Source organism: Phocoena phocoena, chromosome 6 (assembly GCF_963924675.1).
Source record: "Phocoena phocoena chromosome 6, mPhoPho1.1, whole genome shotgun sequence".
Classification (NCBI taxonomy): Eukaryota; Metazoa; Chordata; class Mammalia; order Artiodactyla; family Phocoenidae; genus Phocoena; species Phocoena phocoena.
This window is the reverse complement of record NC_089224.1, coordinates 22,848,601-22,862,309: the sequence shown is the minus strand read 5'-3', so window position 1 is coordinate 22,862,309 and position 13,709 is coordinate 22,848,601. Positions and strand designations below refer to the sequence as shown.

The 13,709-nt window shown below is 44.5% G+C and overlaps 1 protein-coding gene across 1 annotated transcript in view; it reads right to left on the bottom strand.

Annotated features, from left to right (window-relative positions):
* The window catches only part of SHC3 (SHC adaptor protein 3), a 150,891-nt gene that overhangs the window by 50,559 nt on the left and 86,623 nt on the right, over positions 1–13,709 (bottom strand). The window contains exons 3-6 of the mRNA XM_065879112.1: positions 11,814–11,877; positions 9,433–9,552; positions 5,832–5,885; positions 618–669 (exon numbers count right to left, since the gene is read on the bottom strand). Coding sequence (XP_065735184.1) covers positions 618–669; positions 5,832–5,885; positions 9,433–9,552; positions 11,814–11,877 — 290 coding nt within the window. The remainder of the gene's footprint in view (positions 1–617; positions 670–5,831; positions 5,886–9,432; positions 9,553–11,813; positions 11,878–13,709) is intronic.

The following is a 13,709-nucleotide window of genomic DNA, read 5'->3' as shown; positions in this document are numbered from 1 at the left end:
TGCCCAAGCTTGTTAACTTTGGAGGGGGGGACCCTTTGGTTTTGTAAATGATGAAAGAAATGGGGTGGTGGGTATGTAGGGAGGGTCTAGGAATAAAGGTTCCATGAAGATGGGAAGTACTTGGATGTTTCAAATCCCCTACCCAGCCTGTGTCTGAGGCCCTAGCACCTTTGTGGGGTGTAAGTGGGCAGCACCTGAGCTTGGACACTGGCTTCCAGGGCCATGCAGAGCAGCACGAGGCTTCTCGGGGAGACTTAGTTGGCAGTGGACGCACAAGGAGCTGTAGCTGGGCAGGAGGCCAGCGGTTTGCAAAGTCTTCAGGTGTAACTGAGGGCACCTTCAGAGTATGAGTGGGAGCTGCCATGCGCAGGTCAGGTGTACCAAGCTCTAGCCATCTGGATACAAGTGTGTGTTTAAAGCTCTCAGATATCCAGCATCTCCTAACCCAGCCAGGTGTGCCGCCATGCTTCACTGCCTGCAAACCTCAATTATCGCTAACAGTACGATATGACACTTAGTTTGGATGAAGAGGGCTGAGATCATGAGGACCATCTGGTATCCATTGTTAAGCCTGGCTGCTCATGAGTGAGAGATGACGAAAGTCACACATCGCTTACCTCTGCGATTAACAGGGTCCTTAGCTACGTACGCAACATAGTCTGTTGTATCCTGTGAAAGAAAAATGAGATGTCACATCACTAATCACAGGTGAAGACAGGACAGCAGACACATCATGCATACAGCAGATCAGTAATCAAGAGTAACCCTGATGACAGCCCAGCATTTCTCAGACTGTACAGTGGGCAGGGATCACCGGGGATCTTGTGAAATGCAGATTCTGACTCCACAGGCCAGGAGCTGGGCCCGAGGTTCTGCATCTGCAGACAGCTCTCACAAGACACTGAGGCAGCTTCGCCACACCCACACTTTGAGCAGCAAGGGTGTGAAGGGCATCCATTCTCAGCATGTCGGATCACTGAGGAGCTATGAACACGCTAATACCTGAGTCCCAACTCCCAGATAATCTGATTTAACTGGTGTGGATGTGAGGCCCAGGCATTAAGGATTTTTAAAAGCTCCCCAGATGATTCTATTATGAACCAAGGCTGAGAGCCACTGCTGTCAGCTGTCTCCAACAACGATCCTCAAATCTGAGCTGGGGTCAGAATCCCCGGCAGGGCTTGTTACAGCACAGATTGCTGAGCTCCAGCCCAGGGTATCCGATTCGGCAGGTCGGAGGTGAGGCCCCGAAATGTACATTTCTGACAAGCAACCAGGTGCTGCCGCTGATCTGGGGGCCACACTGAGAAAATTAGAAGTGATGTTCAAAGGTTGGTTGCAAACATCCCTCATGGGTGGATGAGATATGGATACGATGACATAAGTAGTCATTTTAATTCTTTTAAGATGTTTCAAAAGCATGAGCTCTATTTAGAAGTCTCAGCCTTACACAGGAAATATAAGTCCCCTTGCCTGCCTCATCTACTTGGCACGCAGAGGAAACGATGCCCTCAGGAGTGAGCTGAGGCGACCATGTGGATTTTAGTTTCTAAACAGAGGAAACAATAATTCTCTTAATTCTTGAAAGCAAAAGAAAGACTTTCCTGCAAAGTTGACATTTTCAACATTCAAAAAGTCTCGGGGGGGCAACTGGTAAAGGTCTCCTCGTTGTTATGGATATTTCCCCCATGTGATGGTTTTGGAGGACTCCAAGGTTACTGATTAGCTTCCAGTGTTTTCAGCATCTGCAAGATTCTCTGTCGTGAGTTCCTTCTTTGTGATACTCTATGGGCAGGAGAAACGACCCCTTCTTTCTCCACAGGGCTCCAGAAAACCCTCCCATGTGCGAGGGGAAGAGGGAAAGTGAGTGTGGAGGCAGGGGAGGAGGATGCCACGCTTCTGAGCACCGACTGCAGGGTGCAAGTCGCTTTTCCAAACATCACTGCCCTGCAACTCAAAAACACCCACTAAGACTAAGAAGGGAGAGAGCTCTTCCGGCAGCTCTTGACGTATTGGACTGCTACCCTGAGGTCATTCTCCAGCATGTAGTCTATCTAAGCTGTTTCTCCTTCCTGCTCAGGCTCTATCCTCTCTCTTTTTCTCTATCTCTGTCCTTTGGTGTATTCACAGACTGACCTGGGAAAGGGAGTGGGAGTCCATCAAACTGGTCGACCTGACTTCCTGCCATTTCATCAAGGAAGATCGGGTCAGAATCAGAAGTTACTGGCAAAAATAAGGATTGTAGCTTGTAATCATAGACACTCTTCCTGGATTCAGGAGATGTGAATGTCAGAAGTGGACTTAGGGAGCACTAGTTTCTCAGTCTGAGATCCATGGAACCCTAGGGTTGGGCAGGTATATTCTCCAGTGTTTGAGATGTCACCAGAATCTCTTTTTATGCTTTCATTTCTATGATAATCTTAAAAGTTAATACGGTAATATGCGGGGTCATCTGAATGACACCTGTGCCATCAAGCTCTGCACGCAATTTCAGTGCCAAGATTTTCAGTGGGGTTTCCAACATTATGGGTGCCAGGTTTTTAAAGAATCAGAGAGAAAAGAACAGTCAGATGGCTTTGCCCCACCTGAAGCAAATTAACGTCACATTTGTACACAATGATGTACCACTGAAGTGTTTACTTGAATGGAAGAAATCAGTGGAAGGAGTGAGTCATCTGGCGCCTGTGGTAGTAGAGAGATGCTGACCTCAAAGGCTTCTGCACCATGGTAGCCAGTTCTAGAGTCACATTGGGAGCAGAGATTTAGTTTCAACAAAACTTTACTCATCACAGTAAATTAATTTTACTTTGAATGGTATTGCCTTTACTGTGTTTATTTGTACTTAATTTCCAAGTTTGATTGGGATTTACAATTTAATAAAAGGAATAAACATAAAGAGTCTATACATAATTTATTTTTGTACATATTTGTGTAACAAAACTAATTTGAGTCCACATTAGTAGCATATACAAGGAAATTCTTCTTTTTAAATTCTTACTCCAGTCTGAGAAATGCTCCTCTGGCTTCAAGCTAGGGAAGGAAGACTAGGCAAGAGATGCGATGTGTCCCTGTCACTCAGATGATCAATGGCCAAGCCAAGGACACAGCTTTTCCAATGCCAATATTGATGCATTCCCGGCACAGTGGGGGAGTGTATTGCTGTTAAAACAATGTTCTTGACATCACCCAGTCACACAGTGAGCACTCTAAGTGCCAAAGATGGGGATGCCAAGTGCTTGTTCTGTATTTACCCATGTCTGTTCTCACTCCCCAAGCTTTTCTGAGCCTGACCATTATTCTGGCTTTCTTTTGGTGATCTTTTAGAACTGCTAATAATAGTAGATTATAATGGTAGTATGACTTTTTTTTTGCGGTACGCGGGCCTCTCACTGTTGTGGCCTCTCCCGTTGTGGAGCACAGGCTCCGGACGCACAGGCTCTGCGGCCATGGCTCACGGGCCCAGCCACTCCGTGGCATGTGGGATCTTCCCGGACCGGGGCACGAACACGTGTCCCCTGCATCGGCAGGTGGACTCTCAACCACTGCACCACCAGGGGAGCCCTGTAATATGCCTTTTTTAATTGCGGGGATTAACTGTGTTTTCCAGTCTGTCTTATTTGACATTTCAAAATACCATTTTCTCACCCAGTAAACTGAGGCACAAAGCAAAAAGTAGATATATACTTGGCAGCAGAACAAGGAATAGGACCTAGAATTGTTGGTTTTATTTAAAAGGTATACCAATTGTAATGGTTATAAATAAATTTGGAATGAGAACTCATGCACAATGTGATGTGCATTTGAATTGGTTAAAATAAAAAGTAACCAGGCTTCCTGTCCCCTGGAATCATGACATTTTCTGTATCAGAAAAAAGATATTAAAAGTTATGAATTACTTTAAGGGTCACTGAATGTTTCCTTTTTTTAAGAAGAGGTGATAGGGAAAATTGAAAATAGTTTACAGGTCTTTGTGCATAGTGGAGAATAAAATAATTTTAACACAGGACAATGTATTTGGCTTCCTGTTTTCTAGATCTCTGCATCTCCACTCAATGTCAACATGAAGATGAGGTTTGAGATAAGTTCTTGAAAGGAGATATTGATGCAGGTGTGCAACATTTCTGCCTCTTATTTTTCTAACTGGGTTACCTTCCAAATTTAAGAAACTATGGTTCTAAGTATCACATTAGGCAAGCAAGTAGACAGCCACTGCAAATTAACTAGATCCGGTTACAGATATAAGTATAGATATGTGTAGTACAGGTAGAGAATGAGTGTATACATATGTCTAGATATAATCTTCAGAAATGCTCCTTAGATGGGCTTGATTATGGAACACTTCCACTTTCTAAACATACATCTCAGTGAGGTATTTCATTTTGCAGTGGATCATAAGAAATTAAAGGATTGGAAAGAAAGTGAAGGAAGGGAAGGGAAGGAAAAAAGAAGAGGAAAGCATGCTGGAAGACTTCTGAAAATTAGACCCTAAGTATGAAATAGGGCCAAAGCCAGTGGAACCCACTGAATGAGATGATTAAATAATGCTCTGGTCATCCTGTGACACTTTAGCAGAGGATTAAGGGCAAAGAACAATCTGCAGGGTGGCCAAATCCCTCTCCTGCCAGTGCCCTTGGCTCAAGGGTCTGAGACAGGGAGACTCCTGGGGCCTCTCCCTGCAGCCTGCATCTCCCCAGCAGGAGCTCAGTGCTAGGGAGATAGGAGTGTTGCCTCCCTGGAGGCTGTAGCAGGTGGGAGAGGGAAGGGCAGGCACAGGCTTTCCTGTAGCTGAGACACTCAGTGTCATGATTATACTGTCCTTTGGGAACATCGAGATTGGAGCCAGCAGTGGAGATCACTCCCTCGATTTGGGTTTCAATGTGCCAACAGCAGTTCTGCAATCAAGTTACCCAGGTAGGAGTATGGCAGTAAAGATATATGAGTTAAACACAGGGCATGGGGAAAATCCCCTTCCCGGGCTAGAAATAGACAAGGTCCCTGGCCTTGGGATAAGGAGTAATATAATGCACTAATTACTCAGGCTATCTTGGACCAGTAAACTCTTACATAAAATCTGAGCATTGTCTACCGATAATTTGACAAAATAATACAAACAACAATAATGATAACAGAAACACTGCCCTGCCTGAGGAGGAAGTGGTTTTCTGAGTCCTGCCTTTCCTGACACTGAAACTGAATGCTGGCCTTGTATTGTAGAATTCCTGACTGAATGTGGGGAGCAAATTCCCTTGTTATTCCACCTTCTTAATAAAAGAAGCAATGAAAACTAGAACATTCTCGTATTCTCTATCCTCTCTCTTTTTCTCTCTCTATCTCTGAAACTCCTTCCCTGTTGGCAAAACAAAGCATTAAAAGACTACAGTGTTAAATTTGGAGAGAAAAATACCAATTTCAAATATTTATGAATAAACCAGACTAAGTAAATTCACAGCCTTTGAATAAACTTAAAATCCAAAAACGGAAGACTCCAAGGGAGAGCCAGTAGAAAAACAGGAACAAAGCAGGATTAGCAGTCACGAGTGCACTCCAGCAACTTGAGAAACAAGGGAGCTATGTCATTACCCCTTAAGAAAGCCAGTGCTTCAGGGATTTTTGACAGCTTTTTATTAATGAAATGGAATTTAATGGTAGATCCTTGTCATGGGTTACCCCTAAAAAAAAATGAGTCAGGAAGAGCTTATGAAAGGGAAGTGGAAATAGTTGGTATCACAGTTAACTTTCTTTATAGGGTCCTAAGAGGCATGCTTCTGAAGCAGGGCCCCTTCGCAGCAATTCTGACAAGAGCAAGAGGAAACAACTCCAAGGGCACTTACCGGGTCTCCGCCAGAGGCAAAGGAGATGGACTGCATGTGATGATTCGCTATAATCTGCCAGGTCCAAAACAAGAAAAGAGGTGTGCTGTTATTACCTTTCCCATGTCTTGGAAAATTTACTGTTTGTTGGCAGGAAATACAAATCCACAAGGATTCCTGATAATTGGTAAAATTCATACCCAATGAAAATAACAATTATAAAAGTAATAACAATAGATAACCCGGAATGAACTTTCACAATGTCAGCCGCTCATCTAGCTGCTTTGCCAGAATTATCTCATTTAAGTCTCACAGCAGCCCTATGAGGTAGGAACTATTGCAATCCCATTTTACAGATGAAGAGCCTGAGGCCCAGAGGGGCTAAGCAGCTGGCTCAAAGCTCTACAGCTAGTTAAAGGTAGAGCTGTGACCGAACACAGGAGATCTTAACAACCATGCCTCTTTAAGAAGGAAAACATCTCAACCACACACCAAAACATGTCAACTGTGCAGTTTCTGTTTCCAAAGACACATGGGGTCTTTGGTACAGACCCCATAGCTGGAGTGGAGGGAAGTGTGGCTGTCTCCTACTTCATCTCATTTGTATCATGAGCACATGAATTAGAAAGCCGGCATCCAAGATCAAAATTGGTGTCCTCTCAGGCACTCTTGTAATTTATCAATTTAAAAACCACCGAGGATGTTCCAAGTTAATTTTAAATTGGGAAATTTCCATTAGCTTTATAAACTGCAGCATACGGTGGGATTTAGTAGACACTGAGTAAATTAGGAGCTGCCCTAAATTTAAAAGGCTACATAAGTCTTCCATGCTATTTTTATCTTTTTAAAGACAACATAGTGACATTGAAGTAAATTCCCGGGGGTGGGAACAGCACTCTCGTCTCCATCCCAGCATAACCAGGTTTCTTTCTGCACAGCCCCCTCAGGTCCTCGCCGGCAGGCAGGCAGAATTTACAGAGCTGTAATCCTACCATCCAAGGGATTTTTCCAACCATGCTCCAGTAAAACTCAAAGCAAAACTATAACTGAATTACAAGATAAAATTAGATATTTTTAAATGCCTACTTCACTTGTTGGCACTTGCAAAACTACTCAGGATCTAGAAAAGCCTGAGTATATCGATGAATAAAAACAACAAGTCCAGCTCTGTAGCCTGTACCCAAACCAGCTGGATCAGACTAATAGCTGCCCTTTGCAGCTTTCTGAATTCTGCCTCTAGTCCAGGGGCAGAGGGCTCCCAAGAGAGCAATGAGGACATAGCAGTCCCCAGATGATGACAAACTATGACTTCTAAAGTTGTTCATTTTTTGCTTATTGAATTTTTTGTTTACTTAATTTTTGATTCTAAAGCAGCTCTGAAACTGGGGTTTGGAAATCAAAGTGAACACAAAGATTTAAGAAAAAAATGGAAATCATACTGGGCCAATGTGACCGTTACTTCGTGATTGTATGTTGTCCCTTTGGGTAAGATAGACATTGAAAGGGAGAGTAAGAAAATTAGAGCTAATTAACTAAAGGATGTGTTTTGCTCTGAGGGTGTTTCATCTTGCTTCTTCTCCTTGAGAACTCTGAAAAGGAGAGCTAGCTTTGCCTTTCTGCTGGCTCTCTGGTTTGCGAAGGGTCTGCCCACTCGGGCTCCTTGTATTTGCTACAGCCTGGCCCTTAACTCGGGAGAGGCAGAGGGATGTGAGCTCTGGGTCCTGCCAAACCTTCCTCAGACTGTGCTCATGTCACCCGAGCTGCCATTCCCCAGACATCCCCCCAGCCCCGCACCCCCTCCCACATCCACATAAACCAAGGGCAGGACAATGAGACCTGGACACGCCCAACCAGCCCCTAACCCGAGGATGGGATGGCCAACCATGGTGACTTCATCGTTTCTGCTCTGAGAGTCTGCCTCTCTCTCCCTTTTTTTATTTTTTGAGGTAGAAGGGAGAATTAGGAGATAAGATCTCACAGAATTGAGGACTGTGGTCTGAGGATTCCTACAAACAAAAGGTGCAGAAGCCACATGAATAAGAATGAAAGAGAACAGACTTGTGGTTGCCCAGGCAGAGGGGGTGGAGGGAAGGACTGGAGTTTGGGGTTAGCAAATGCAAACCATTATATATAGAATAGATAAACAAGAAGTCCTACTGCATAGCACAGGGAACTGGATTCAATACCCTGTGATAAACCATAACAGAAAAGGATTTTCAAAAGAATGTATATAAATGTATAATGGAATCACTTGGCTGTACAGCAGAATTAACACAACATTGTAAATCAACTATACTTCAGTTAAAAACAAAAGGAATGGAAGTGAGCGTGTGAGGGCAGCACCGAGCAAGGCTCACTGTGAGCCACCACGGTGCTCAGCAGGAGGCAGCTCCAGAGAAACGCTGAGCCTCTTGCATGTTCTTAATCTGCCACCTAACAACTGGTTACCCATCCCTCGGAAGGGCCGATGAGAAAAGACAGGGGATTATCCATCAGTTGAGTGAGGACAAAGGAATGGAGTGAGAAGTGGCATCCACTATGTCAAAACACAGCCCAGGTGTTGCCTCTCATTTCTATGCTAGATCTAGAATTTATTTCAACATCTTGGGTTGGGGCAGGGGTGCGGTGGTATCCCATTCATCCTAAATGAAGCTGGGGATGCTGCTTGCTTACCTGGGGAATACGGAATCAATAACTATGAATATGTATAGCAACATGAAGGTACCCCTAGGCATCCCTGGTAACACACTGCCAGAGTCAGGAAGTGTGTCAAATTTCAGAGGTCTGTGGATTGTCCATCCCTCTCCGTGTAGGCACATCCAAATCCCAGCTCACACTGCCAGCAGCAGAGGCCCAGACTGGGCAGAGCAAGTGAAGGATGGCTTCACTCCACCTCCCACCTTTATGGTTTATGAGCATTTTCACCTCCTTTGCCTCCTTTGGCCTTTAGAACTCCCCTGCTGGTTCCAGGACAGCTACTCATACACCCACTTTCCCAGCTAAAGGAACTAACAATCAGAGAAACTTAAGATATAGACACTGAAGAAAAACCCAACTATCTTAACAGGGTTTTCCTCAGTAAGCATCGTCGTCCCCACCTCAGTCAGTAAGGGTCCCATCCGCGCTGGACATGCCACAGATGCGCCATACTGCACCAACCCATGACACTGTCAACTAAGAGAGGCTCCAAAATAACAACCCACGAAGAAGTAAAAAAATACTGTCAATTAAACCATGACATGCCACCATCTCAAAGATGATAAATCTGAAAATAAAATGTGGACTGTAGAACCAACAAAATACAATATTAAAGAAAGCAAAATAAGTCAAGGACATTGAAAGGAGACCTCTGGGCATACACACACCTCTTTTTACACTATAAGTAAACTGGTGAGTTCATGCATTATCCTCAAAAAAAAGGTAATTTATAGCAGAATTCAAGAGACCCAATTCCATCTATCATTCTGTCAGCGACCTTTGGAAGTGGCCAGAGTTTCTGGACTGGTGAAGATTTTACACAAATGTGCTCTGCAGGGACCCGGTAAAGCTAGAAATGGGAAGCCTTGTGCAACAGCCACGGTTTGGGGGCTATGGGCAGGACAGGGCCTGCGCACCTACAGACCTGTTTCGAGTCTGGGGTCCGCAGGTTCAGGCTGGCGGTGGATATGGTCAGGGAGATGCTCATCCCCGCAAACTGGAGGTTGCTCTTGCCCAGGATGCTGGACAACATTTTGCTCGGAGGCTGTGAAATCAAGCAGCATTATTTTAGCTTTCCGTTCACAGGAGGCCACATTGTCAAGGCCTCTACGCTGTTATCTTCCACACCTTCAACCTCCACCGTCCCCTCTCATCGGGCACATGAAGGCAACATTCCAGGAATGAACTGGGAGTGTGGGATCTGACACTAACACACAAACTCTAGAATATGCAATAGGCAAACTGTAAAGCACCTAATATACACACACTGAGATGACGACTCTGCTGGAAGGTCAGAGATGTCAGTACACCAGGCAGCTCCTGTTGGGGTGTGTCTCATGGGGTCACTCATAAGTCCCAGGAAGGTGCCACAGGCCAGGGCCTGAAGCTTTGCAGCCTCAGAAACCAGTTTCATCCTACCAGGAATCAAACTACTCAGGACCAGACTGAAATGGAGCAGCTCATGGGGCTGATGAGCAACTAAATGGTCCAGTTAAAACTCAGGGGTCTGGAGCCAGCACAAGGATGGACAGACCCAGTTCTGCTCTAACTGGTGCATCAACCAGCCCTTCAGAACTGTCCTTGGCACAGGGACCCACTAGCTGTCCCTTACTTCCTTTTCAGAGTAAAACATGCCCTCTTTTGAGATGCGAATTAAGACTAGTTCTTAACCAAGCAGGCATCGCTTTTGAATCCCCTACCAGAGCTATTTAAAAATAGAGATGCCTGGGCCCCACCCCAGAGATTCTGATTAAGCATACCAGGGGTGAAGCCCAGAATTCGACATTGTTTCCACCACTTTCACCAAGAGGCCTGAGAGGGAACCCTGAGACTTGCTAGTCGGGTACCAAGTGGCTGTGAAAGACGAGGTTCCTTATCTCAGTTCTCAGATGCCCTCCTAGTTCCTGTATTCAAGTTTCTGGAGCCTTGCCTGGCTTCTAGTCCCCTGTGGGCTGACTGGAACACAGGCTGGCACATCTAGATGAGTCTTCATCCAAAGTTCTCTGCCTGAAACCCAGTTGCTCTGAGGGCTCACAAATGTCTCCAGTCTACAAAGACAGAGCTGACCCTCAGCCCTGGGAGCAGCAGAGGCAATCACACAACCTGCCCCAGAGCCTCAGCCTCGGGACAGACTCGGAGATACTCACAGGGATGCGCTCGCCACCATTCAGTCCAGGCATAGAAAAGTCTAGATGGTGGATATTTAATTATGTATTCACTACACACTTAAGAAAAGAGTTTTTCTGAGCTTTGTCTTAATCCAGTTTTTTCCATCTGGTCCAACCACCTCCAGGATGAAAAGGTCGAGTCCAGGGGTTGAACGGGCAGCCCATGGGGCCAGGGGGCCTGAGCTTGAGCTCAGCTCCACCACCTTCTCGCATTGTGGGTTCTTATACATGTGCCTCAGTTTTTATCATCTGTAAAATGGGGATATTCAATGGTGTTCTAGAGCTGTCTTGTTCCAGCTAATGAGAGACAATTATTAAATTTTTAGGAATTTTATGAGCTGGCCATTAAAAAGAGCTGCTATTAAAAATTAATTTATGTAAACTTACAATTAAATCAATTACATTTTTTAAAAAACAAACAATAAATACTCAAAACTCATCACTTCCTAATTGTTTCCACATTAGCTATTACCTATGCTGTTCAGGTTATTTAGTGTGGACAATGTCCTTGTCCACTACATGTAGTGGGGACACTGTGTAATGGTGACCGACCGCACATCTCTTCCCAACTCCACTTTAGAGATGTCAGGTTAGAGCTTGAAATCAGCCATTGTGGAAACGTTTATGCCACAGAAACTGGCAAACACAGCAAATTTAGTGCTTCTCAGTCTCCACCTCCAGCCCCAAGAGCCTGTTGTTAAACTATTACCAGCACACCACTGAGGGCATCAACCACAGAGTCATTCTAATGAAATGAACTAATGTACATAAAGGCTGAGAAGAATGCCTGGCCCTGGTTTACATGTCTTTTGGTGTAGACCTGGGGTGTTTATTTTGACCAGCCTATCAGTTAGCCTTGATAGCTAAATGTCCTCGTCAACAACGTGGCAAAGAGGAAATATAAGCTCTTTTTGTTTTTAAAAGTGACAAGAGTCACTGTGAGTTATGCCCTTTAAATCAATAGATGTCTCTTGGCTCCCCTCTGCCCAAAAAAAAAAAAAAAAAAAAAAAAGTGACAAGAGCCGGGCCATGGAAAAGAGAAACGGAACAATTGTGTGTGATTAAAGATTCTGAGTGGTGACAGAAGAGAGAAGAAGTAAAAGAGACACAGGTAGACACAGAGCCGAGAGAACAGTACCTTTCTTTTCCTGAAGGCTCCCTTGGCGCCAGGGACGGCTTCGCAAACCCGGCTGATGGCTTCCCTTAAGAGAACAGGAAAAGAGAGATCCATTTTATCCCATCCTTCAGGATTACATAACCCAGACGTTCCACACGTGCAAAAAACAAAACTAAGCAAACCACATCTTAGAGCCTCTGGCTGGCAGTATCCTAATTCTTTCTGTTGCTGTGGTTGTATCCTAAGGGTGGGATATGAATCGATGCCACACTTTCTTTTTTCTGTTTTTAATGTTTGGTTAAGATTATATTTTAGAAAATCAGTACCCTGAAGTGCTGAAGTGTACTCTTCTGGATGTCCTATCCATGGCCATGGTCATGGCACAAGGCCCAAACCTAATCAAGCATTGCTATTGATTAAGATCTTTCTGAAGTGAGTCAGAATGTAATTAAAAGAAATTTGGTCCTCTGAGTTTTATTCCCAGCTTGTGCAGTTACTAAATATCATAAAATCAAGAGGGTTTTGAAGGAGGACAGGAACTCCAGGGGTACACAAATGAGCCAGAAATGAGGCTCTGCGTAGGCATTTCTAAAGCATCTACAATGCGCTGGGCACTGTCTTGAGGAAGGAGGCAAGGAGCATCCTAGGTACCAAGGGGGCCTGACAGAAGGACCAGCTGCAGAGGGTCTGACCCACAGGTCTGCCCAGGGCAGGAGGGCACGGGAGCAGTGGGAGGGTGAAAAAGTAAGACTAGACAGAGACTGCTACAGTCCAGAAGCTGGAGGCTGGTGGGGACGTGGCTTGGGCAGGTGCTTGAAAGCAAGCATAGCCCAACTTTGTAACTCGGCCTCAGTGAGAAATAATGGGTGATATGCCAAAGGCGGATCCAAAGTCAGGAGCCCAGAAAGGAGCTGGGTGAACTTCTCAACTCCCACATGGGGAAGGACAAAACAGTAAAAGAACACAGGAAAATAAATGGGAATATGGAGAAACACTGAATGATAGAGAAGATAATAGGTCCTTAGAAACATTCCACAAACTTTCTCAGCTGAATATTTCTTGAAATTATTTTCTATCACCTAGAAACATAATTAGTGTCACAATACAATGCTTTTAAGAGAAATATGACCTTGTCAAATTAGGTGAGAGACTATTAAGATAAGCTTCACATTTGCCATTCAATTCATTGTACAGAGAGAAGAAAGAAATATTATTTTAAAAGTTCAGATGCCATAAAAACTATAGATTATGAATCACCATGACTCAGAAAAAGTTTGTTTGAAAGAAACAAGTGTTTTTTTGATGTTTATCCTTAGTCATTTATTTTGTAATAATATTCTAAAAGTGGTTCTATCAAAATAATCATCCAAAGTATTTTCTAAAGGTAAATTCCTTATTGAAGAGAGTCAAGTTGTTTCTCTAGAGAAACATGTATAAAAAGTATCTATATTTTATCTGTTTAATTTTTAAAGCTTGATGTGTGTCTGCACTGTGCTTATTATTTTAAATGATACATTTAGCTGAGCAAAGCAGCTCAGTCCCTGATAGTCCCAATAGGCTGGAAAGACATTATTTGGTGGAAAGTTTCCAGTAAGTCATTCCTTAAATACCCCTAGTGGGCTTCCCTGGTGGCGCAGTGGTTGAGAGTCCGCCTGCCGATGCAGGGGACACGGGTTCGTGCCCCGGTGTGGGAGGATCCCACATGCCGCGGAGCGGCTGGGCCCGTGAGCCATGGCCACTGAGCCTGCGCGTCCGGAGCCTGTTGCTCCGCAACGGGAGAGGCCACAACAGTGAGAGGCCCGCGTACCGCAAAAAAAAAAAAAAAAAAATACCCCTAGTAAGCATTGTATTTCTTTTCCCATCCACTGACGTAGAGGATAAGGGAAAAAAATCAGTCTTGGATGACAGTTTTCAAAA